This window comes from Chiloscyllium plagiosum, unplaced genomic scaffold (genome assembly GCF_037043375.1).
Source record: "Chiloscyllium plagiosum isolate Xiang-an unplaced genomic scaffold, Cpla_swu_hap1 HiC_scaffold_9, whole genome shotgun sequence".
In the NCBI taxonomy this organism is placed as follows: Eukaryota; Metazoa; Chordata; class Chondrichthyes; order Orectolobiformes; family Hemiscylliidae; genus Chiloscyllium; species Chiloscyllium plagiosum.
Genome location: NW_028270147.1, coordinates 53252690 through 53279631, shown reverse-complemented (window position 1 = coordinate 53279631; position 26942 = coordinate 53252690). Strand labels below are relative to the sequence as shown.

Genomic DNA, 26942 nt, shown 5'->3' with positions numbered 1-26942 from the left:
CATAGTAAAAGAGCATTACAAGGCTAACCAATTGTTTTACAATTTTGATCAGGTGATAAATGTTGATGAGGACACCAAGTCAGTTCTTCAAAATATTGTTTAGATCTACATGAGCAGACTGAGAAGACTCATGTTTCACATATTTCAACTTTGGAGAAGACATAGATCTCAGTGATCCCACAAATCCCTGGCCACTCTACCGGCAAGGTGACCTCGAACAGTTGCTGTCTAAGTGCTCCTGTAGGGCTGTTACAGCAACATTTCCCCATCAGAGTTATGGTGATAATCTTGTCTTTGGAATTTGATACAAGGTTATGGTGATGTTAAGGTGGCAGACAAATAATCCCTGTCACGAAACACATGGAAGTGCTGGAATTTTTAGGTTGCATGTCTTGTACTCCCACTTCAACTGAAACAAATTATTGAATGATAAAGGGAGGAGGGCAATTTTTTGGTCTCAATGTTCAGCAACATTTTAAAATGATTGATGTAGTTCATGCAGAGTGCCTCTGGATCTGATTTGCAATGCTCTGACATGTCTTTCTCCTTGAACATGTTTCTATTCGAACAAGAGCTACTGACCACAGGGAATCTTCATCAACTTAGCAAAATACTTATTATATCACTGTATAAAGGAGCAGAGGAAGTCTTCCCCCCACTTCTCACTACTATTTAAGAATAATTTTCTGTGAATGATTAATGACCTATGCTTTTCTGAGGAGAATAATCTTAGTTCTTGTGTAGCATAGTTATTTAAAGCAATCATTTTTCTGAATTCCTTCGATAAATGGAAAAATCAAGGAAAATTCTATCAGTTTTTACCTTGAATTGAAGCTGTCCAAATGTGGGAACAGTATTGATGACATAGTAAAGCTTGAATCGTGGTGTGTCCTTGTCTTCAGCTTCTAAAGCCACACTGGAAATAACTTTGTTTTCCCCCACTTCCACTTGCAAACCAGTGTTTCTGAACAAATAAAGAACAGTCATTGATCCAACCCAGAGGTAAAATTACCACTGCAGTTGAGACAGGAGTCATGTTTGTTGACCATGAGAAGGATGTGGAGGCAGTCACAAGGGTTACAGATATGGAGACAGGCTTTTTGAAAGATCTTTCAGTATTCCAAACCTTTCCCAGATTTAGAAAGACAACAAAACTAAAAACAGCCCTCACCCTTCTTCCACCTCTCACATTCCCCATTTATGACCCTCTTATATGCTCCATGCCAAGCTATGCCTCTCCACCCATTCCCCATGCTCTCTGCTGCCTCAATACCAATCTATTAATCTACTTCCTGCCATTTAGAACCCCGTGCCAACCTAATGCTAACTCATGCCCCCATCCATTCCCTTTGTCCTTATACCATTTCTCCAACTCACCCACTATCTACCATGGAGAGACATCAGGGTCCATGCTAAAGTTCTATAAATTTCTAAAGTGTTTATTGATTAATTCATTATTTTAATAAAAACAGATTAAAAAAATAATTTGACATCCTACAAACACTTAATTCTCACTAAAAAAACAAAAAAAAAGCATTTGTATTTGAATCATCAAGTACTTTATAAACACTGAGATGCCAATCAGACTGTGAAATCACGGGTTTACCACTATAATGATGACAGATTATGAAAACACTCATACAGCACTTATCCTATAATGATAACCCTTGCGCTATATCTACAAACTGAAATAACAAACATGAATTATTAAGTACTGCAGCCAGTTGTTTAAAGGTAAGAGATTTAAATGCCCTGATGGTTCCACTGAGCTAGATAGTTACAATGGGGAAAAATTGGGCAATAATGAAAAGAGTCAGGTTTTTGATGTCAAGAAAATCTCTCCCAACTTTCTCCTCAACCTTTAAACGCCAACTTCAGAATCCATTGAGTGGTATTCATCATGTTTTCTTGCACCTGAATCTCATTAAAACTCACCCTACTAACATTCAACTTCCAAGTCTCCTCTTTTCCATTGAGAAACTTGATGGTGAAAATTCCTCACCAATAGAACAGAGTAGGCATCTAGTAGCTGTGTTTTGTCACATGCCTGGCCTAGTCATCATGTTACTGCCTCTTCTTCACAAAGAACCCTGCAATCTCTATGGACATCATCCTCTTCAAATTTTCATCCATACAACTTCACGTCAATAATCCATCAGTCTCACTACATGATTATGCCTGTGCTTGGATTAGCTCAGCCTCCACTTCAGGCCTTCAACAATTTGCTTTGGAGCTCAGGGAAACCTATAAATTGCATGCTTCTGCCAAGTTGCTTTGTGTGCAGGGCTAGCCTTGCATCTCCTGCATTTGCAAAGGATGGTTTTGTACTGACATGGATACATGCATCTTAGCTTGTTTTCTTACAGTTCACTTCCTATAATGTTTACTTGGAGGCTGGCAGCTTCTGTGAGGGACATATTACTTACTTAGGTAGACAAGCAGGAGGCTGGAAGAACGCAGCAAAACCAGGCAGCATCAGGAGGTGGAGAAATTAATGTTTTGGGTGTAACCCTTCTTCAGGACATCCTGAAGGAGGGTTACACCTGAAACATTGATGTCTCCACCTCTTGATGCTACCTGGTTTGCCTTGTTCTTCCAGCCTCCTGCTTGTCTACCTTGAATTCCAGCATTTGCAGTTTTTTTTATTTCTAACTATATTACTTTCTGAGCATGCCTGCTTTCTTAGCATACAAAGTTTCTGGTGCTCAATTATAGGGGCATTTTGCTTTTTGTCACAAAGAGAGAGGCAGGAGGCTTGTGAAGGTGAGCAGACAATCTATCAGTCTGACAGTGGGTGGCAATCCTGCCATTGACGTAACAAAGTGCAGAACATTAGAGGTGTGGAATGTGTCAGCAACTTACATAGGAAACACTCTGCATGTACCTATACCCATCTCATGTAGGAGGCCAAGATTACCATGACATATTTGAACCCAGCCCCCTCCATTCCAAAGCTACCAGTACTTCCCAATTCTCTGGGAACTCATCCTACAAACAACAATTTTGCTGCCTATCATTGTCACCATTCTTACAGCAAGCCAGTGCAGTGAAGCTCAGCCTCATTCTTGCGTTGTTTGCTTTCTCAGGACTCAAGATAATGGTGTGCAAATATCAACAAGGAAGAGTCTTTAGTAGATTGAAGGGGGACTACAGTCAGGGATACTGCCCCTATCAGATAAGTGGCTCTCTTATCGCACCACAGGGCATTCACCATGGTCAGTCAGGCACCATTAACTACTAACAGTCTGCAGATCCACTTGCAGTTCTGGTATTAGCTCTTGGTCAGTCTTGTAGTTCAGATATAATCTGACTGAGGATTACAGGTTGGATTGTCAGGGTGCTGTGGAGACAACAGTCTGGGAGTTGGGTCATAATCAGTCAGGGCTCTCCTGTCAAATTAATCCAAATGGTGGACTATGGTGACTCCATGGCATTCTGGTCAATAATGGCTGAAGGGCCTGTCATGGTACTGTCCATGGAGTCCTGAAAAAGTAAGCAACTCAAGAATGGGAATGAGCTTCACTTGTACTGGGTTGCTGTCGGAACTGTGAAAATGATAGGATGCAATTGATGGTTGTAGGATGCGGTTCCTAGAGAACTGGGGAGTGGTGGTAGGTCTGGAATGGAGGGGAGTGGGTTCAAATATAAAATCTTAGCCTCTACAGGGGAAGGTATGGATAAAAAAGCTTGGGAATTTCCAAAGTCAAGGACTGCGGGGTAAAGTGGGCACATTGATATTTATGGAGGCTGATAAAGTCATAGCATATAACACTTCATTCTTAATATATTTCAGGATTCGACATTCATTTTGACTTACTTAATGTTTGTTTTTACAAGCATAGGGTCGAACTGGTGAATGTCAGCAGTTGGTTATGAAAGCAGAGGATCTGTGCTAAGGGAAGGGGAGGTGGGGATTCAACGCAATGTGTTAGTCAATTGGGCAGTTAACCTTAGTTCATCAGTTTGGTTAGACAGGACTTAAAAGCAGCAATCTGATTCGTCTCAGACCATTGATACAAAATCCCCATGTAGATTGTCCTTTCTTAAGGTCATTGGAGGTGAAGAACTGACCTAATCCAAGTATATAAAATGATGAGAGGCAAGGATAGGTGGATAATCAGAGCCTCTTTCCCAAGGTAGAAATGTTAAAGATTAGGGGGCAGAGGTTTAAAGTGAGAGGGGGAACATTTAAAGGAGATGTCCAAAGCAAGGTTTTCTTTATGCAGAGGGTGGTACTTCCCTGGAAATATACTGCCAGGGAAGGTGGTAGAAGCAGATAGCAATGTTTCAGAGGCATTTAGACAGGCACGTGAACAAGCATGGAACAAAGAGATACCATGCAGGCTTGGAGAGTCGATGAACCTTTTCCTGTGCTGTAATTTTCTTTATTCTTTGTTCTTTGGACCATGTGTAGACAGACTGGAATAGTTTAGAATGGAGTCATGGTTGGCACAGAAATTGTGGGCCGAAGGGCCTGTTCTTGTGCTGTGTTGTACTATCCGAACTGCCATTTTCTGAAATGGTGCAATCACATGCTAATTTGAGGAGCATATTATTATACTTTTCCTTTGGGGGTGAAGTAAAGAACTTTTATTTTGAGATCTTATTTTTGCCAATTGCATTAAATATGCCTCAACTTGCATTTCATTGACAGGTCATTCATTGACGAAGAGTAACGAATAAAAATTAGGCTGCGTTTGCTGATACACAGTGTATAACGGCTATTCCCTGCAAATATGTGCAAGTGTAATAATAGCTACAGTTGTGAATGAGCAGGGCAGGGCGAGGCAAGGGTCAGGAGGGAGGGCTGGAAGGGAGGAGAAGACAGGACCGGCAGGGGTCACAGGGAGTGCAGGGGGATACAGAGAGGGCAGGAGATACAGAGGGTATTTGGGGAAGGATAGGGAAGGGAAGGGTGTGGGAGTGAAAGAGAGAGAGAGAGAGAAAGAATGGAGGAATGGAAAGGATGAGAATGAAGGGAAGACCACTCCTCTTTCTCCCTCACATTTTGGCTCCCTGCTTTTCCCTCACCAGGCATTTTCCTCCCTCATCAAGTCCTCATTCCTCTATGTGAACCCCATTTCAACATCACACTTTTCTCTGTGCATGTGCAGTGTAATCTTAATGCATGATGTGATGGTGTAGAGGATCTGGCATTGTGCACATTGCTGGATGAGTACACATGCCTACACTGCTAAAAGAATTATGGTCTCAAGCAATTGGGAACATTACATTGGGCACACAAATTACCTCCTTGTCATGAGAACAAGGATGTTAAAAGTGGAAACTGAAATTCCAATTTGCCAACTATGTTCCATAGAAAGTTTTGGAAGATAAAACATCATTACAGAAGACAGTACCTTTCCATCATTGTTATCCTTCAATATTTCAAAGTGCTCCTAGACTGTGGCATTGCCTTGCAATTCTTTAGCATCCTAGAGGACTGCCTTCAATCAGTGAAAGGCAGCACTTTGTGCAGCTTGTCCGAGGAGACCACTATGCCATGAGGGAAAGTGAATGGGTGAGCTGCCCATTGCACATCTTCTAGTCTTGAATGTCAGTGCATAACGCCCATGAAAAGATAACATAGTATTACCTTTTCCTGCAGACATATGTGAAATCCTCGCTGTCAGTCATATGGATCTGTGTAAGTGTCCAATCACATTTGCAGGCTCGGCTCCAGCACACGCCCTGCTGCACACTGTGCTCAGCCTCAGTGCTGTCTGCATTAAAGTCCCCAACATCATAGCTCAAGGATCTTTAATGTCTGAGGCCATTTGCAGTCAAAGAATCTGCTGCTTGTGATCGATGGGCAATGCTTGATGAGTATAACTTTTGATATCCTTGGGATTTGTAACGATGCTCCTTATCTCTCATATGGGCGTGACTTAACCAACTCTGACAGTGAAAATTACTCCATAGCAGACATTGTAACAGTGCAAATGAAGATATATTAACAATAGTGATATGTTATTTCCAAGGATGAAGTGTCCTCAGTATATTCTTGTCTTTCCTTCCCCCCACTATGTCTAAGTACATGCTTCACAGCTAGGAAGAAGGAGCCAGCTATAATGATTGGAATGGTTGGCTTGGAATACTTGGATAGTCATCACCTGGTGCCTTTGTCCTGCTGAGAGTCTCTGACCCAAGTGCACACTCACCTTCCTCAGATTATATTTCTGCATACTTTGCATCGTAGGAGGTGGAAAGCCTGGGCATCTCTGAAGAGTGTTGTGTTTGTCACTTCTCCTCCATGTGTACACCAGCAGATACCTGGAGTAAGGTCATTCCCATCACCTTGTCACTGACACTGTAGATCTGATGCTAAAGCAATAGAATTTAGGTTGACACACATGTCCAACAGCCACTGGGAACTCACAGGTCTCCATGGTGACTATAAACCTATCCATGGAGATAACCGGTACACATTTCAGACCCAGAACTATAATGAAAAAGTTGGAGAATTCCTCCAATCTTCTTTTCAGCCTTCCAATTTCTCTCTTGGAGACAAAAAAAAATGCAGATGCTGGAATCCAAAGTAGCCAAGCAGGAAGCTGGAAGAACACAGCAAGCCAGGCAGCATCAGGAGGTGAAGAAATCAACCTTCTGAAGAAGGGTTATACCCAAAACATTGACTTCGCCACCTCCTGATGCTGCCTGGCTTGCTGTGTTCTTCCAGCCTCCTGCTTGTCTACTTCCAATTTCTCTCTGGCAAACCTACCTGATGTTTCTGGGTCTGATTGATCAAGTAATTTATGGATGAGACCAGGGGCATACCCTTTGCCAAGGGCTGAGCAGATATCTGACTTCCTGCAGACCTGAGTGCCAGAGACTGGGGTGTTTCTTCGATGGCCAGTTGCAGTGATCTGCCAGTAATGTGTTCATCACATGATGTCTGTAATCTAATCGAGATAGTGTACCTCAGAGGTGAAAGATTTCTCAGTGCACCCTCTACAGGTTTATTGGCTTCCTCAGAGGTGAAGGTTTCTGTATGGTCTTTTTGTGGATAATCAGTGAGTGTGGCTTGTGCCTGCATGAAATAAGATAGGTAAGTAGTTGGAGAAGATGGGTAGAGGCTTGTGCAGAAGAAGAATGTGTTTGAGCTGATGGTAATGGGAGAGAAACACAGCACAATGGAGCCTACTGGGTTGGTGTCCATTGGTGTCTCCTATCTCCATATGAGCCATCATGCTCTTTTTTAGTGAAAACCAGAATATTCTCATCAGAGGGAGTGAGGAACTTCATGTCTGGCAACCACACATCCTTCTCTCACCAACCAGATTTGGACAAAGCCGCCAGTTTTTTTTTTCCTGCAATGAGACAATAAGAGGCATTGAGTGCAATGAAAATGGTATAAGAACAGTTTTTGTTGATGCACAACTAGGGGAACTGGTGAGATGTCCCCATTGAGTGAGTAAGAAATGCAGAGGGCAGGAAGGATGATGAGTTTGAGAAGTTAAAGTGAATGAGGGCCCTTGAGAGGATGTTATGTATGCATTACTAAAGGTTGTAGCTTATACAACCTGGTGAGATGCTTGTACAGTGGCAGAGGTAGAATGAGTGGTGGTCCTGTGCATTAAGTGGCAGTGGAGAAAGGATGGTGGCACTTACCTTGCAGAATACAGGAAGCCATTGACCTTGTTGTGACACTGCATGCTCCTTTTTCATCTTGGGACATAACAGTTATTCGTAGTACAATGTTTGACCAGGCTGGCTGTGTTTGTTGGCAATGCCTTCTATAATCATCAGCTTAACAAAGGAGTGTTCTCCTCTCTGTCACTTGGTTGGCCAGAAACTCTCAATCCTTGTTTGGGAAGTGGTAGGAGCTTACCTTTTTTTGGCACATTTTATGTGTCAAGTCCCACATTGTGAGGGGTAGATCTTAGCTTTCAGCATCTGAAGCAGTGTGCAGCTGGCCTTTAAACATGGTGTCAAAGGTGTGGAAGCTGGAAAGTCTTGACAGCAGTGAGTACTCCCACCTCACTCAACAAATGATTACCCAAAATACGCTGCCAACATTTTAGTTACTTAATTCATAAGATGAAAAGCAGAAGATTGAGAAAATAAATAATGGTGGAACTCACTCTCCACACTAAGTTTGTTTTAAAATTCATAGAAGTCACTACTCTTTATTGCTATTCACTAATTCAATTGAATCAGAAGTCCTGAATCATTTATTTTGTAATTAAACATGGCCCCTGATATCTTTGGTTTCAATGAGTTCTGTATCATTGAATAAGATTCATTGAACAGTTACAGCAGTTCAATAGAGAGAGCAACTCAAAAATTGATGTTAAATCAATCAATATTTGTGATATAGTTGTTCCGCACTATGAGATTTAAATAATGATACCAAATGACAGCCCTCAAGACAAACACTGTATGGGGAATATTAATAGAATTTAGGTCTGTGACATACTCTGAAATGTAAAACTGCATCAAACTTCAGAAATGAACCTATCATCCATTTCCTCCCTTCTCTTATTCTCCGTCCCCTCCCCTGACCCCTCCCTTCTCTCCTAAAGCTGATCCTTCCTTCCAATCCCAATTATGCTTTGAAATCATGTAGGGTTATGTATTGTGGATTTCTCATCAGAGAATTGGAGCTTACTTTAAAATAACTGGCTTCTCATCGTTGACCAATATAATGCTGACGTGTACGGTCTCTTGTACTGCATGCTTGCCATCTGTTAATTGAATGGTAAAACTATCCTTCAAGGTTTCTGTGTCATCATGCATGTACATAAGCTTCATTCCTATGAGAGAAAACAAAATACGGTCGTAACAAGAGTAATACCAAAGTAGTTATCCTATAAAAATGTATAGCATCCTTTAAAAGATCATAAAATCATAACAAATAATAGGGGTAGGCCATTCAATCCATCTAGCCTGGTCTGCCATTCAATAAAATCATGACTGATCTGATTATGGCCTTAACTCCTCTTTCTGCCTGTTCCTTACAAACCATTACTCACATGTTAATCAAAAGTCTTTCTAACTCAGTCTTGAATATATTCAATGAGAGCCTCCACTGCTATCTGATGCATAGAATTCTAAAGACAAAATATTCTCTGAGAGAAAGAACCCTTCAACAATGTCTTTAAGAAAATTATAATTTTAAACTGTGCCCCCTTGCTTTAGTTTCCACCATCAGAGGAAATCTCTCAGCATCCACCCCATCAGGCTCCCTCAGCCTGTTTTATGTTTTAATGGGATCACCTCATGTTCTTCAAAATTTCAATAAATATATGCCGAGACTGTTCAACTTCTTCTTTATCCCAGAAATAAGGCTTGTGAACCTTCTCTAAACTATTTCCAATCGAAGAACATCCCTCCTTAAGTATGGAAAGCAAAACTGTACAGTATACTCAAGGTATCATCTCATCACTGCCGTGGACAATTGTAGTATTTAGAACATAGAACATAGAAAAATACAGCGCAGAACAGGCCCTTCGGCCCTCGATGTTGCGCCGACCTGTGAACTATTCTCAGCTCATTCCCCTACACTATCCCAAAATCACCCATGTGCTTATCTAAGGATTGTTTAAATCTCCCTAATGTGGCTGACTTCCCTGCATTTATTCTACATTTCCCTTGTAATAAAGGTCAATATTCTGCTGGCATTTTTAATTACTTTCTGTATCTCAACGCATTTTTTTTTGCTAATTCATGCACAAGGCCATGTAGATCTATCCGTGCGAATAGTCCGACTCCATTTAAGTAATTTTCTGATTTTCTAATCTTCTTGCTGACGTGGACAATCATGTATTTTCTGACATTATGCTCTACCTGCCATTTTTATCTGCACTCACTTGAATTATCGATAGCCCTTTGCAAACTTTTGTATGTTCCTCACAAATTACCTTCCTTCTTACCTTTGTAACATTTGCAAAATGGCTGCAATATTGTCAGTCTCATCATCAATGTCATTAATACAGATTACAAATAGCAGCTTTATTGCAGCTTTCTTAATTGCAGCTTTCCAACATGTAAATTACTTGTATATGTTGACTCTGTTTCCCATGAGTTAGCCAGTCTTCCATCCATGCTTATATATCACTTCCAACTCAATGAGCTCTTATGTTGCACAGTAACCTTTTACATGACACCGTATCAAATACCTTTTGGAAATCCAAATATACACAGCATCTTCCAGTTCCCTTTTATCCATCCTGCTTTTACATTGTCAAAAGGCACAAATAAAACTTTCAAACGTGATTGCCTTTTCACAAAACCATGTGAAACTTTCAAACGTGATTGCCTTTTCACAAAACTCTGATAGCATTTTAATTATATAAATATTCTATTTTACCTCATTAATAGTGGATTCTAATATGTGCCTAATAAACTACACGCATCACCCCATACAGTATGAAGAATCGTCCAATGCATTTATTAGAACAAGTATGAAGAAAAAAAATAGAATGTTTCAATTAAAAAGAGTTGCAGAGGCAAGCAATGGTCCAAAGACAGTTCCAGGAGTTAGACACTCAGGAACTGCGATTCGATTTCACTTTGCTCTCAACTGTCAGACATCTTTTGAAACAGTTGCAAGTTATGTCCCTTGTAAAGGTTGCTGCGGAAGACATTTAAGACCCTAATCAAAAGACAAAATCTGAGCACAAAATCTGAGTGCTCAGCATGAAATGCCAACAACATTGGGACTTTTGAACATGGAAGCCAATTCATTAAGCAAAATAACGTCACTGAAATGCTCTTGCTTTGTGAGGGTGCCTGCAGCTTCAAACTGCTGCCTACAGTTTACTCCAGCCACACTTTCTGCAACTACAGCTAATTATTAAGCATGGGAGCTGAAAAATCATAAGCAATGTTTTGCCTGAGACAGAAATAGTGGATTGGATGGCTATTTGCCAGCCATTATCTATAGTGAAGTTGATATACTGAGTTCTTACATGAACGTCCGTGAAAATAATAGGCTGCATATTAACCAGTCACAGAATAATAAAGTTAGCAGAGGATTTTGCAGGGCCAACAGTGAATGTGTAGCAGGTAGATAGCAAACTTTGGAGAATGATCGGGTAAAGTTAGTTAACTCTACCTGAACAGTCCACCAACTTGTTCCACATCTATCATGGGCTCTGTTTGGGAAGGATGCTCTGGAATATCAAATAGAGCAAGCCTTTCACATCCACATTATTATCCACATTATTTGTTGGACAGTGAAATAGAAGTTCAGATCTTGTAACCCTTCATTTTCAACTGACAAAATAAGCCAAACTTTAACATTTTTCCATGGGCTGTTTTCTTTTCCAGTCAAAGGGTTCTCCTATCTAAAAATACCTTTGTTTCCATAGCCTTCCAATGTCTTTCAGTTTTACACTCTGTTGATATTTTTGTAACAAATGTAGGTAAGTTCGTGCCTAACTGTAACCAGCTATGCACATTTCACGCTTTGAGGTTTCTATGGTTCTGCTACTATCCTTTGCTTCCTTCAACTGCATCCTCAGATATTCTTCTTTCAGCATGTGGTTTGATGTCACATTATGAATTTGGGTCTTTACATGAATAAGGTAAAGTCAAATACAGAACAGAGTAGTTGGCCCTATTTGGATGGATAGTTGAGTGGTTGATGGGGGATGTTGGTTCTGGTCAGGAGTTAGTAGGGTCATCAGGATGGGTTGTCAGCTTGAGGTCCGGGACGTTGTTGGTGGTCAGGAGGGTAGACATTACTGAACCAGATCAGTTTTTATGACAATCAGCAGTTACTCGGTCACCATTAGGCCAGCTGTTTGCTGAATTCAGATTTCAGTTTGCAGTAGTAGGATTCAAACCCATTCCTAGAACATTAGCCTGGGGTTCTGGACTACTAATCTAATGTCATAATCACTACACCCTCACTTCCCTTAAATAACATTTGTTTATCTTCTCATGTTCACTTTGAAAGAGTAATGCTTGAATTTCTACAGTCTTTTTTAAAAATCAAAATGCCTGATATCATCAGGTTTGTGTTAGCAATTCTGTAAATTACAAACTTTATTTAGGTTCTTTAATTAAGACAACTACAGAGATATATAAGTGATATCTAACTGTTTGCCACAGAAACTGAATGGGCTAAATATTCAGATCTCTAGGTTATCAGACAGCAGTCGTACAACTGAAGATGTTTGTGGGGAGTTGTGGAATTCCTCATATATGTAAAATATCTAACAGGAAGATTCGCTATTGGATTTAATAATGAAGACTGAACCAAAACAGATGAAAGATGTAAAATGAGGCAATGGTCAAACAATATAACATGTTTTCAATGATAGGGAAGAACATAACTATAATGATAATAAAGTTAATCGATTAGAATGAAGCCAAAGTTTGAAGAGCTGAGGATAGAAGGTAGAAAAATAAATGATCAACAATAATATTAAATATTGATGTAGAACACATGGAAATAAAATCATGTTCAAAAGAGTGTGGAAAATATAATCTAGATGTGATAACTTAGAAGGAAACCAAAAATTAAATATTACTGAGACTCCATAAATGAATAAAGGTGTAAGCGAACAGTTAAGGGTTAGGAAAGAGGCATCCATTATGTACATACATACATTCCTCTGCTGTTTATGATGAGAGAGAATACAGAGAGGCTAAGAGAGGCATTAAAACAACAAGTTAGGAAGGGAAAGAGAGTCTGTTAAGTTATCAAGGGATGTTAAAGATAAACAGTTAAATATTTTGCAGCTGCATCAATGAAAGACTGGGTTGTGATGGCAAAACAACAATTATGAGATAGATTGGATAATATCACAGGCAATGATCAAAAGATGGCAGAAATATTAAACAGTTTTTAACTTTGGTACTTACCAAAAAGGTAAACAGATGGCCATGAAGTTGAAGAAGAAAATGAGTCACAAGATACGTAAATTTTAAATATGTAAGGATGTCATGAATTATTTAAACAAATTTATTCAATAAGGACAAAATCCGTGTTGCAAATGAATTGCCTCCATATAAGAATTTAGGAAATGGATAGTAGAGGCACTGCTACATTTTTTTAAAAAATTATTTTGTTAAGAGTGTGGCAAAGGACAGGCAGATAGCTATAAAATTCCTATATTTAAGAAGGAGGCAAAACATGTCCAGAAAATCAGAGGCAGTCGGCTTATTATCAGTCATAGAAAATATAATGGAATTTTTACTAAACAAGAGAATAGAAGAATATTTACAAATAATAAGTATAATATGCAACACAGATTTCAAAGAAAATATATTGCATGAGCAATTTTATTGAACGTTTGGAGAAAGAAACAGAGTGGACAACAGTAATACAGCAGATGAAATTTATCTTATTTTCAAATGATAAAGTGCCCTATAATGTACTAATGAAAAAGTTCAGAGAATGTGGAGTCAGGTGACAAGCGACAAAACAGGGGACAGAAGCAGATTGTGAGGGTGAAGGTATGAATCGATTAAACAAGGATCAGTGCTGGGGCCACTGCTGTTTAGAGTTTACATTAATGATTCAGATTTTGGAATAAAATACACAATCACAGGTTAGAAGTTTAAAAAGGACATGTGTCTGGTACAGAGGAAGAATATGGGCTATGCAATTTATAAGTTTTTAGAGTTCTTAAAGTTTTAATCCGAGACCGCAGTTGTTTTATTGTTGACTGGTGTCCTCAGCCGTGGCAAGCTTACATATATTGTGCAGTTCTCAGTGAATAGTTTTTTCCTTAACTTGCCTTTCACTAGGTGTTGACTTCTGACAAGCTGAGAGAAACAGAGAGAAAAGCTTTCATTCCTTGCTGCTACAAATTCATTTCTCCCCCCATCTTCTCTGGTCTGTCGAGCAGGTGAAGTGTTCATGTTTGCACATTTAACCCATAAATGTGATTAGGAATACACAATGCCTTCTTTACCCCTTTTGAAAGGTTGACACAGCAGTTAAAATGACCAGCCCTACAATGAATATTGCCATTGCAGGGCAGCCTGATGGAGGGAAGCCCATGAAGTTTACTCCCTCTTATCTGAGGAGAGTGCCACTTATAGTGAGGCATAAAAAGGGGTTATTTCAAATGCTTACCAATTTATATCATATGACCATAAAACATTAGAGAAGTAGATGCCCATTTGGCCCATCAATCTGCTCTGTTATTCAATTCAATCATAGTTAATTTAAAAATCCACAACTTCACTTTCCTGCTTTTTCCTCCATAACTCTTGATTCCCTTATTGATTAAAAATCTCTCTATCTCAGCCTTGATTATATTCACCAAATCAATCTCTACAGCTCTCTAAACCAAGCAATTCTGCAGATTCACTAGCCTCAGAGAAGAAATTCCTCCTCATTTCAGTCTTAAATGCATGATTTCTTACTCTGAGATTATGCATTCTAGTCCAATACTCTCTCAAAAGAGAAAATGACTTCCCTGCTTTAATCCTGCTAAGGCACTTAGGAACATTAGATGCTTCAACAGGTCTCCTCTCACTCTTCTGAGCTCCATTGAATACTCACCAACCTACTCAATTTCTCCTCATAAGAAAATCTCTCCATACCCTAGATAAACTGAGTGAACCTTTGATGGACTGTCTTCAATGCCAATATATATTTCCATAGATAAGGGACAAAATTGTTCATCGTATTCCACAGATGTGCCCAAGAAATGTCCTGACCAAACATACCTGCAATGTAAACAGCTTAAGCAGCTCACTTTTGATCAGTGGTCCAGGCACTTCAAATTTGAGGCCAAGTATAGAAATCTTTTGTGGTAATTCTCCTCGAGGAGTTCAAAAACTCTATTTCCTTTCCAATCCAGATGGATGTAGAGGAACAGAGGAAAGCTGCACCCAGGCGGGCCAACCAGTCTGGCTAAGAACTATGTGTTAATGCACAGGTTCATAAATTCAGGTAAACTGAGAGCTGGAAGCTCTCACAGATCAAAGAGAGATAAGGATGAGCCTGAAACTGAGAAGGGAAGCCAAACAGAGAAAGTAGAACAATATTCAATTGTTAAAAGAAAGGATCCAGATATGAAACCGAAGGGAAACTGCCCATGGTGCTTTCACTGTGGGAATGGGTATGTTGGTTTCAGTTTTTGCTACACACTTTGATACAACTGAGGATGCTAGTCAACAACTATGGCTTCAGATTAAAAATTCAGCACATAAGGGATTATAAAGGCTTACAATCTGCATAGCTGCTATTCTTCTTGTCTGTACCAGACACTCTGTACCTTTTAAACTTATTACCTTTGCTTGTGTGGTTGTTTTATGTTACTTTTTGCCACCACAGACTTTGCAGGTAACACAATTCCTGTTTCTTTCACTCAAGGAAAGCTTATAATTACCTTCTTCACTTTGATATGACGACTTCCTATGGTTATATGCAAAAAAAAAATAAATATTTATTGTGATGGACTCAGAGAGGATTTAAAAGAGGAAACTGACTTAACCTTCCTCAGATAGTCTTAACAGTTTACATATCAGGAAAGGTTTGAAAGCCTAAGTGATCAAATAGAAGACTTTAAAATTATGAAAGATTTAAATAGACTGCATTCGGGGCAAATTTTGCTTCTTATGTGGAATGGCAGAATGAGCAGTAGTCAATATATGATGGTCAGCAAGAAATCCAATAACGGAGTTCACAAAAACATTCTTAAACAAAAGGTAAGAACGTGCAATGCTTCACCAAAGGGAGCGGTTGAAGTGAATAGTATAGATGCATCTAAGGATAAGCTGGACTAGCATTTAGGATAGAGGTTGATTATGAGAAAAGATGGAAGCTGATTCAGGTGGAGCGCAAACACATCACACTCTGTTTCTGGGCTGTATATCCTATGTAATCTCCTGTATCAATTAAAGGCACATGGGGGTCAAGCAACCTTTAGGAAACAGCATGATCAAAATTACTCCAGCTTCTAGAAAATTATTGCAGGTTTTGCTTAATGAGTGACAATTTGGTTGTGTTTCTTAATGGGTCAGTTAGTAAATGTGCAGCTCAGTGTGGGATTGATTTATAGTAATAATGCCATCCCAGGTGCGATTCTTGTCTGTACTCAGTCAGTTGATAGCAAGTTGGGCAATAATGGGGGAGGTACAATTGATCACAGTTTCCCTGGACTAGGCAGGAGGAAAAATTATGGCAATTTCAGCTTCCTGTTACTTTTATTCATATAATGTTTTTAATGGTTGCTGCAAACTAAACTTAAAGCACTTACAACAGAGGAATGGGTCAAATATAGCAAGCCACTATGTTACAAATACATTTCTCCAAACAATAACCCTCATCTCTACCATTCTCATGAATTACATGGCCAGATTATGTGATGTGTCATGAAAAGCACAGGTAACGGCAATGTAATTTTTTGTATGTTATTGTCGCAAGTACAACTGTCAGGTAGGACTTTCAATAACTGTGGAGATGAAAATGAAGAAGAGAACCAGCTGAACATGAACCCGACATGAGACTGTATATCTCCAGCTTAGAATAAACATCACATCATTCACCTGTGATCAAACACAGCACAGTACCTTCCATTCATTCTGTTGAGACTTTTTGCAGTTAGAAACTAGATGGGTTAGGACCAGGAAGTAGAGGACACAGTCTTTTGCCCTGACTAAATGATCTACAGCTGAAAAAGTTTGAAAATCATTGCCATAATGACATGAACACTCTGCATCAGTTAGTCCCAAAGGAGATTCTGAATGGACAATGATCCAACAATGCCTGATATTTGACAGCAATGTTTCAGGCAACCACTGCACATGATGTGCTGTTTTATGACTAAACAAATAGTAGAATAGTCAGACATTATATCCATAATCAGTAAGTCCCCAAGTGTTCCTGATAAAGATCTATGGAGAACTTTACTTACCATGCCTAAAAGCAAGATTTGGAAAAAATAAATCCAAAATCATTTCTTTTTGATTTACTTTTATTCTATCTACACTAGCTTTACAATACACATCGAAGCTTATTTCCCACCTTTAATAACACACAAGCTTGCTGATAAGGAGCAGATAGTTATATACAGCTATGCAGTAATGTTTGGTGTCCAGCAGAGGACATCTGCAGCACACAGTATACAGACCTTGTTTGAGTTCATCCATGCTAAAGCTATGTACCCTCAGATCATTTTGTAGAACTTCAGCATTCATTTGCCTGTATTTGGCAACATCATTTCCATAGATGCCATTCAGAAGGACTCCATGAGCAGGAGGTCTAATCACAGAGAGAATCATTGTATCTTGAGGTATGTCCAGATCCACTGCATTCAGTACTCCAGGGCCAATCACACATATATCACCCTCCATTATCTGCATAGAAAGAAAACGTCATTGATATGTAGTTAAGACTGAAACACATCAGAACTTAAATGCCACATTTTTGTCAACGTCCACTCTGTAATAGATAAATATTACGACAGCATGTCTTGAAAATAATTCTGTGGAAATTGTGGCCAACTGTGTGAGAGGTGAAGACTCAGAGGAACTGCAGTGTGATATTAGTGGAGGAGACACACAATTTTGAGTGGAACTCAGATCCTCTAAGTTTTTTCATTCTTAGGTTCTTCAAAAAATTAATAGGAGTTGAGGTGGGCAGATAATTTTCAGACTTTCCTTCATAACATCAAAAACACCTTTTCAACTTTCATAAGACGCGACACCACGTTCCAAATATAATGTACACAACAATAATGTAAGGGTCAAACAACAGTGATAAGTCAAAAAAAAATTAGAGAGTTGGCCAAAGAAATGGGTTTAGTGGGTGATATAAAAGGAGGAGATGGAAGTTGGAAGCAGATGGGTTTAGTGTTAAAAGGATTGAAGGGACAAAGGTAGGGTAAATGCCCTAAAAAGTGAGAAGTGACAGGAAGTTTTAAGGGAAATGTAAAGTTAGAAGGAATTGGAAGTGATGAGGCCATAGAAGTCAAACACGTGAATTTTAAATTTAAAATATTCATAAAGAATTGCTAAAGTCTTGTTAAAATTAAAAACATAGGCAAATTACATTGCAGTTGAGGAGGACATGAACAAAATTGCATTCATAGCATAAGACAAATGAATTTCAAGAATATTAACCATTACAGCTTTTATAAAATATCATGAGATAAATCAATTTTATATAGAGTTAGAGACTTTTAAAAGTTAACCTCAGAAATAAGAAAATCCATTAATACGCTGTAACATTTCATTGGTCAGTTTTGAGTATGTTACAATAGGTTATACATTACAGATGTAAACCATGCATTACCACTGCTCCTGCTTTCTAAAATCATAATGGTTATTTGCAGAATGACAATAGTTAGTCAGTTCATTATTATAAAAGAATGCAATGGTTTGTATAGAGCACTGAATTTTAGAGCAACTCCCCTCTCACACAATGAAGAAACTTATTGGAAAACAGCATTGAAACTTTGCAGCAACTATTATTGGCTAATGTTTGATAAAACAATATCTCTTTTTATCTATCATTACCTGAAGTAATTTGTTAAAAACTGAACAAAGTATACTTTGTGATATAAACTTCCCTTGATAAAAAGCAACTCTAACAAAACTGGAGACAATGGCAACAAGAGGGAAAACTCTCCAATGGTTCGAGGCAAACCTGGCACAAAGGAAGATAGTAGTAGTTGTTGGCGGTTAGTCATCTCTGAAGGCATATGTCCTTGCACAACCAACTTCAGCTGCTTCATCAATGACCTTCCCTCCAACATAAAGTTGTTAGTGGGAATATTTACTGATGATTGTACAATATTCAGCACCATTTGCAACTCCTCAGATATTGAAACAGTCAATGTCCAAACACAGGAAGATCTGAATAATAGCCAGGATTTGGCTGAAAAGTGGCAAGTAACAATTGTGCCATACAAATACCAGGCAATGGTGATCTTCAAGAAAGAGTCTAAGCATTGCCCCTTGACATTCAGTGGTGTTACCATAGTATGCTCCACAATCAAAATCCTGGGGGGGGTTACCATTAACCAGAAACTGAACTGAACTAGCCATTTAAATAATAACATGGCTACAATGGCAGTTCAGAGGCAAGAATCCTGCAATGAATTGCTCACCTCCTGACTCCCAAATACAAAATACAGGTCAGGAATGTGCTGGAATACCTACCAATTATCTAGGATAGTGCAATTCTGATAATATTCAAGATGCTTGACACTATCCACGACATCACAGACTAGTTGTTTGTAATACATCCACTCTCTCCACCACTAATGCTCAGCAATAATGTGTACCATCTACAAGATGCACTGCAGAAATTCACCAAGCCTCCATGAACAACAGCTTCCAAAACTATAACCACTATCATCTGGAAGGACAAGGGCAGCCGATAAATGGGAACCACATCACCTGCAAGTTCTCCTTTAAACCACCCACCATCCTGACTTGGATATGTTTGCATTTCCTTCATTGTCACTTGTTCAAAATTCTGGAATTCTCTCCCAACAGCACGGTGGGTGTACCTAAACCAAATGGACTCCAGCAGTTTAAACACTAAATTAAAAAAAATGAAAGAATGGCGGATGCTGGAAATTGGAAACAAAAACAGAAAGTGCTGGAAAATCTCAGCAAATCTGGCAACATCAGTGGAGAGAAAACAGAGTTAATGTTTCTGGTCCAGTGACCCTTCTTCAACACTGGACCAGTTCTGAATGCCCCAAACAGGACCAGTTCTGAAGAATTGCCACTGGACAATTGCTAACTCTGATTTCTCTCCACAGATTCTGCCAGACCTGCTTTAATTTTCCAGCAATTTCTGTTTTTGTTCCAATAGTTTGAAGTGCAGCTCACTACTACCCTTCAAGGACAACAAGGGATTGTCAATAAATGCTGGCAATTAATTTTTAAAAATATATCCTCCTGTCTGCTTCTGACAGATGTATAGACAGTGAGGGAAATTGTTTAGAAAAGGGGCTATGCTTGTTCAGCAGCCAGTTCTTTCTCCTCTCCATCATTCCAGGTACAAGTTACATGCTCCAGCATCATATTGGCCTAATATGGTTCCTTGTTTGTATCTCCACTTCTTTGTCTACCTCAGAAAATTCTTAGCGAGGTTTGGTCCACATGTGCAGGAGAAGCCTAGTTGCATGTGAGCAACCAAGCCGAGGTGAGAGAGCAAGTGGCTTTCAAGGTCATTTTCCTAGAAGCCAGACTCAGAATCATGTTTAGTTCCAACTGCTTGAGAGAATACATCACGTTGTACAAATACAATTGCATGTAATTTATGCAAAAACTAGATTTTTCAATTCATTTTATTGATCTTACAGTTTTGGCATAATCAATTTAAAGAAATATGCTTTAGTTAATAAAACAAAACAATGCAATTTAAATAACTCAATTATCAATGCACCAAAGATGAAGCAGTGCCTCTCGGTAAGCAGGTCTTAAGAAAAACATAATAAATAAAATCTGTGAGTTGAGTATAGGCTCAAAGTTTGGTGTGGGAGAGGTGGGTTTCACTTCATAGGTCACTGGGTAAAAGAGAGTTGCACTAATGGGATGGCTTTCCCATGAACTCCATTGGGACCAGTGTCCTGGTGAATTGTACAACTAGAACTTTAGAGAGAAATTTAAACCAAATATTGGGAAGAGTGTACATGTTAGGGGCTATTTGAAAACTTCAAGAGAAAGGACAAAGCAGTTTAGCGATCCAGGTTATGACAACCAAATTGTGGCACATAGAGAAAGTTAAACATAACAATGCACTAGCAAATGTGATCAGAGCAAGGGAAAATGGCTTGAAACTAACAGCAATGCAGGAAGGTTTAGCTGAGAGTGATTGAGATTCTAAAGTGAAAATTGAGGCATTAGAAAAGCATATTGATGTGACTAAAGACAAGCTGAGTGATACAAGAAGAAATACAGAATTTAACTTAATAGTTCATCAGACAGTAAGGTCAACAATGGGAATATTAAAGAAAAGAAATTGATGTTATTTCATCTGATTGCACAAAACATCTGCATTAAAGACAGAGAATGAGTTACAAAAATGAAGATAAATACTTTAGACTTAATTGCCTTTACAAAGAAATAATTACAGAGCAGACAAAGTTGGGAAGTAAATATTCCAGGATGCACAATATTTAAAAAGGACAGACATAAGGAAAAAGGAAAAGGTGTACATAGTAAAGAATGACATAAGGATGTTAGTCAGATAAGGCATTAACTTTGAAAATCAGGAAGTAGAATTGATAGAACAGTTGTTAGACCATTAGAGGATTACCCAAAAGTTATTGAAGCATGTAACAAAAACAATTTAATACTTGTACTTCATATGTATTGGAACAATCAAGTTAGTACTGGTGGTCTGGAAGATGAGTTTATAGAATGCCCGAGTGATAGTTACCTGGAGGAATATATTCGGGCACCAATTAGGGATAATGTTACTTTACCCCTCCTCCATCCACCTACTGCACTCTCAGCTACTTCTTCCCAGCCCCAACCCCCTCCCATTTATCTCTCTACCCCTGAGGCTCTCAGCCTCATTCCTGATGAAGGGCTCTGGCCCGAAACATCGATTTTCCAGCTCCTCGAATGCTGCCTGACCTGCTGTACTTTTTCAGCAACATATTCTGAACTCTGATCTCTAGCATCTGCAGACCTCACTGTCTCTATAATGTTACTTTATATCTAGTATTGTGGAATGCAGCAGAGTTAATGAGTAATATCATAGTAAACAATACACAGAGAAAGAAAGAGATAAGATTATATTCTATACCAAGTTTGAAAATGACTTCCTCCCATCACAAGCACGAATCTTAAACAAACCAAATTACATAAGCATGAGGGGAGAGTGGCCTAAGTTAATAGATTAAAATAAAAGTGATTGATATTTAACCAGGTTAAATATTTTCACTCAGAATTGTTAATCTTAGGAATTCTCTACTCCAGAGGGTTGTGGAGAGTGGAAACAATTAAAGAAACAATTCAAAATGTTCAGCAAAAATATTAAATCAAGAAACAAAGATTTAATCCATATTTTACTAAAGAGGTTAAGCACAGTATTTGATTAAAAGAAGATTTGTAAAATATTGCAAAGAATGGTAATAAATCTAAGGATTGGGAATAATTCAGAAACCAGGAAAGGGCCACAAAAATGTTGACCAAAATGGAAAAAATAGAGTGTCAAAGTAAACTAGTGAGGAATGCAAAAAACCAAATGCACGAGTTTGTATAAATATCACAAAGGAACAGAGTAGCTTAAGCAAATGTTGATTCCTCAGTCATAGAGATGGAAGTTATTTATCACAATTCTAATAAGAGAGAGGAAATTAAAGGAATAAATATCAAGAAGGAAAAAGGACTGGGGAAACTCAATGGACTGAAGTCAACAAATCTCAGGATTTGATGGCTTACATCCTAGGGTTCTAAAAGAGATTGCCACAGAGATTGTAGATGCACTGATTGCAATTTCCAAATGTTCCTACACTGGAATGGTCCCAGCAGATTAGAAATTAGCAAATATAGTACTGTTGTTGAAGAAAGGAAAGAAAGAAAATAGAGAACTGCAGGCTATTTAACCTGTCAGTCATTGGGAATGTGCTGGAATACATTAACAAACTCTTAGCGATGCAATTAGAAAAGTATAATTTAAGTAGATTATGGTTCTATGAAATTTCTTAGAGCTTTTGGGGATATAACTGGTTGGGTAGATGAAGGTGAAACAGCAAATGTAGTATTCTTAGATTTCCAAAGGGCATTTGCTAAGGTACCATTAAAGAGATAGTAAGCAAGATAAAGGTTCATGGAATTGGGAGTTAGAAGATTTGTTAATGGACAAGAAGCATAGAATAAGGATAAATGAGATATTTTCAAGTTGAGAGGCTGCACTTAGTAAAGAGTAGGAAAGCAATGCTCAGAGTGCTTGGTAATGATACAAATTTGAGTGGAATGAGAGTTGTGAGGAGGATATAAAGTCGCAACAGAGAGATATTAACAGTCTAAGTGAGTAATCAACAAAGTGGAAGAGAGAGTTCAATGTGGGGAAATGTGAGGTTATTCACTTTGGTCAAAAGAATGAAAAAAAACTTTAAAGGTGCAAAACGTTGATGTTCCAAGAGATGTTAGTACACTCTTACAAGGAACACAAATTGTTAGCACACAGATACAGCAATTAGGAAAACTAATGGTATGTTGGCCTTTATTAGAAGGGAATTAGAGTACAAAATAAAGAGACCTTGCTGTAATTATAAGGAGCTCTGGTGAGACCACACCTCTAATATCACATGCAATTTTGTTCTCCCCATTTCAGGGAGGTTATACTTTTAGTGGTGGTGTGCAGTAAAGGTACACAAGATTGTTCTCTGGGGTGAGATGGTAGTCCTTTAAATATGAGCCGTTTTATCCTCTGGAACTTTAAGGAATGAGAGGGTTACATCAATGAAACATTCAAGGCTATAAAGGGGCTTGACAGGTTAGATATTGTGACATTGTTTCCCTTGATCGGGAATCTGGAATGGGGTACAGTTTCAGGATCATTTAGAATCAAAATGAAAAGAATTTCTTCACTCAGAATTGTGAATCTTTTGAATTCTCTACTCCAGAGCTATGGATTCATCAACATTGAATAAACTTCAGACAGATCTCTCAGGGGATCAAGAGATGTAGATAAAAGGGAGATGGATAGATTTTACAAATGCTGGGAAGTTGCCAGCTCTGATAGTTGGCATGAAATAGAAGTTGGGAAAGTTGGAAAACTTTTTGTATAAATTCTGTGTCTTACAATCTTATTTTCCACAATTGCCTGATGAAAGAGCAGCACTCCAAAAGCTAGTGCTTTCAAATAAACCTGTTGGACTATAACCTGGTGTTGTGTGATTTTTAACTTTGTACACCCCAGTCCAACACCGGCATCTCCAAATCATGAATGCTGTCATCCTAACAATGAACAGACACAACAAAGTTCCTGGCATTCTCTGGACTAACACCTCTGCATTACAATCTGTTGGAGGGACAATTGCTGGACAACTACCAAAGTTTGAAAATCCCTTCAAGCATGGAGATCTCAAAAAATTGTGATGAGATCAGTCTGAGCCTGTATCACAGCAAGCATAGAATACAGTACATGACCTTTGTCTACAAAGCTAAGATATTGAGCGGCTTCTGCTAATGTTATAATTAAAGCTAACACCAATTACTGCATCATTGGGAGGGTCTGGTCTTGGTGCTATTGTGTTGGCTCCCACTTACTCTGTGAAAATGATGGTCTTCATACACAGTGCAATGTTTTTAGCCCATATAGTCTTGAACTATTCAACTGTTTGTAGAATAACTACTCCAGTCTGTTTTCTTTGAAATTTAATTTTGCAATAATTTAATTAGTCCTGATTTAGCACAACATCTCTTTTCTTTTCTTAATTTATCTTGCATTCTCCATAATAAAGCTTGGTGCCTTGCTTCAAAAATACCCTGAGGATTAAACCAGGTTTTATTTCTAAGTGCAGAGCCATTAGGGAAAAAAAATAAGGCATCACCTTCTCGTGGAAAAGTACTTTACCATAAGTAGGGGTAAAAATTTGCAAAGTCAACTGCTACTTACGCTTGAAAAATTGGTGACACACACAATCAATATAATGGAGAGTATACTTATTTTGATATGCTATTTTGATGTCTTTCCCCTTCAAATTCAAATTAAATATAACTCAACTGATTAGCTTTCTGATTAATGGCAACCAAATGGTTATTGTTCTGCTGTGAATGATGAAACATGTGGCAAGATCTAAAACATTTATGGAAAAAACAACTGTCATTCAGAATAAAAGATTAAATAACATCTGAACTACTTGACATAGATTATGAATAAATATAAGTTTTTTTAAAATTTTCTTTCTTTGCTCTGTCCATACTCACTGTGATGTTTCCCAGCTGCAAATCTGGAGTTTCATCGTTGATTGGGTTGATGATGACATAAAATGGCACTGCTATAGATTTATGTACAGCGTCACTAACAGATACCATAAAGTGGTCAGCTGTGGGCTCCATCTGGTTATGTCTGCACTGGACGTAGTTGATGTAGCCTGCCCTGAGGTGCTGCAGACTGAAGGAAGCTATTAAGCCAACAGATTGGATCAAATATCTATGGTTTAAAATTACGTACAAAATAAAAATCTTTTAAAATAATTCACATTCATGCTACATTGCTCTTGCGAGAAGCCTGAGAAACTCTCAGCTTCTCACTTCTACAGGATAATACACTTAGTCTAACATTGGATAATTTTACAAGATACAACTGATGGTGCAATTATGTTACTGTCCTGTTTCACCAACTTATATTTGTATTTTATCTTTATGATAACAAAAGATCACAGAACGTATCACGGCATTTCATAACTGTGTTTGAAATAAAGCTATTATAAAATGTTTCTCAGCTGTTGATTATCTCTCATGAGATCTGCATGAAAATATTTGTAATACATCTCCTGTAGCATGAATGTTTCCAATATTTAATGCGATGACGGTGCTAATGACAGCATATGATCATATATTGGTTGCCTCAGGACTGCAACTTAAATGAATTTTCACTGAAGATTTAACAATACCATATTAAGAAAGCAAAATCTGGATTTGGATGTTGATTCTTTCCTAACTCTTCCAAGTTTGAACACCTCATTATTCAGAACCTGTTTCTTTCAAAATAAAAAAAACATGATCTGAACATTGTCATATAAAAAAATCTGTATTATTCTAACCACACAAAATAATTAATTTCTCCATGTTACTTATTTATATTACTTTTCATGTCAAGCTCCAGCAGTGATATGATTTGTGGTACATTATTGAAGAAAGTGTAAATCAAATTGATAATAATCCACAAAAATCGAGACTTTAACTTTGGAGTTGCAAATGAAAGCAAAACACTTGGGATATTTTATTAGTACATGGAATGTGAATGTTGTTGGTAAGACCATTGTTTATTATGCATCCCTAATTGCCCTTGAGAAGATGGGAGTGACCCATCTTCTTGAAATACCGCTGTCCATAAAGTATAGGCACAAACACAATGCTGTTTGGGAGAGTTCCAGGATGTAGTCTTAGTGGCAGCAAAAAAATTGTGAATTTTTGGCAGTGTGTAGTGGTATTTCCATGTGCTTGCTGCCTTTATCCTTCTAGATAGTAAAGTCATGGGATTGGATGACTTTGTGAGTGTGCAGTGCGTATTGTGTAATGTACAGATTGCTGCCATTCTGCATGAAGAATGTAAACAATCATGTTTAAGGCAGTGGGTCGGGTGCTAATCAAGCAAATTGCCCATCTCAACATCTGATTTAGATTTCCCAGGTATACTTTAGATATTAGGCAGCAGTGCTCGTGAAACCTTCTGTCCTCACCCATAACATAAAAGAAAAGAACAGTGAATGATTGCTTTGATTTTTGTTAAATTTCCTCTATCAAACTCTTGGTCTCAGAATATACCTAACTAGATGGAAAATGAGTCAGAAAGGAGTGGTCTGATCGTAACAATTATGGGTAATGGTTTGTCTTTTTATATTCATGGGATTCTTCAATGTCATTTCTGTCCTACAAACAAAATATCACTAAGTCAAAAATGAATATGTTTTAGCAGTAGTATTGTAACTAACATAAATGATAAAAACATTTCTTACTAAAACAGAAGAATGCATTAATTTACTTGGCTCTCAGCAACAAATTCATGACTCCAGTTCCACTTACTAGAGTCCTGCCATATCTTATTCACTAATTATAGGGAAACAAGATGAAATTTTTCAAATAGAAGTTTAACAAACAAAGTAATAAGGATAATAAGATATCAGAGACCATATAAAGTTAGTGTTGGATACCATGAAGACTTGGGGGCAATTCTCGGAAGCAACTGTAATGCTTAAGAATGACCAGAAATGTAGAGAAAAACTATACTGCTAAATAGCAGCATATTGATCATAATTGTCACAGATATTTATGCATTGGTCTTAAAATGATTATTGCATATTGCTAGTCATTGGAAGCCCAAATTTAAAAAT

At 38.2% G+C, this 26942-nt stretch overlaps 1 protein-coding gene across 1 annotated transcript in view; it reads right to left on the bottom strand.

The window, feature by feature from the left end:
- frem1b (Fras1 related extracellular matrix 1b) overlaps positions 1-26942 on the bottom strand; it is a 193334-nt gene that overhangs the window by 55728 nt on the left and 110664 nt on the right. The window contains exons 19-22 of the mRNA XM_043699276.2: positions 24814-25010; positions 17043-17268; positions 8612-8756; positions 823-964 (exon numbers count right to left, since the gene is read on the bottom strand). Coding sequence (XP_043555211.2) covers positions 823-964; positions 8612-8756; positions 17043-17268; positions 24814-25010 — 710 coding nt within the window. The remainder of the gene's footprint in view (positions 1-822; positions 965-8611; positions 8757-17042; positions 17269-24813; positions 25011-26942) is intronic.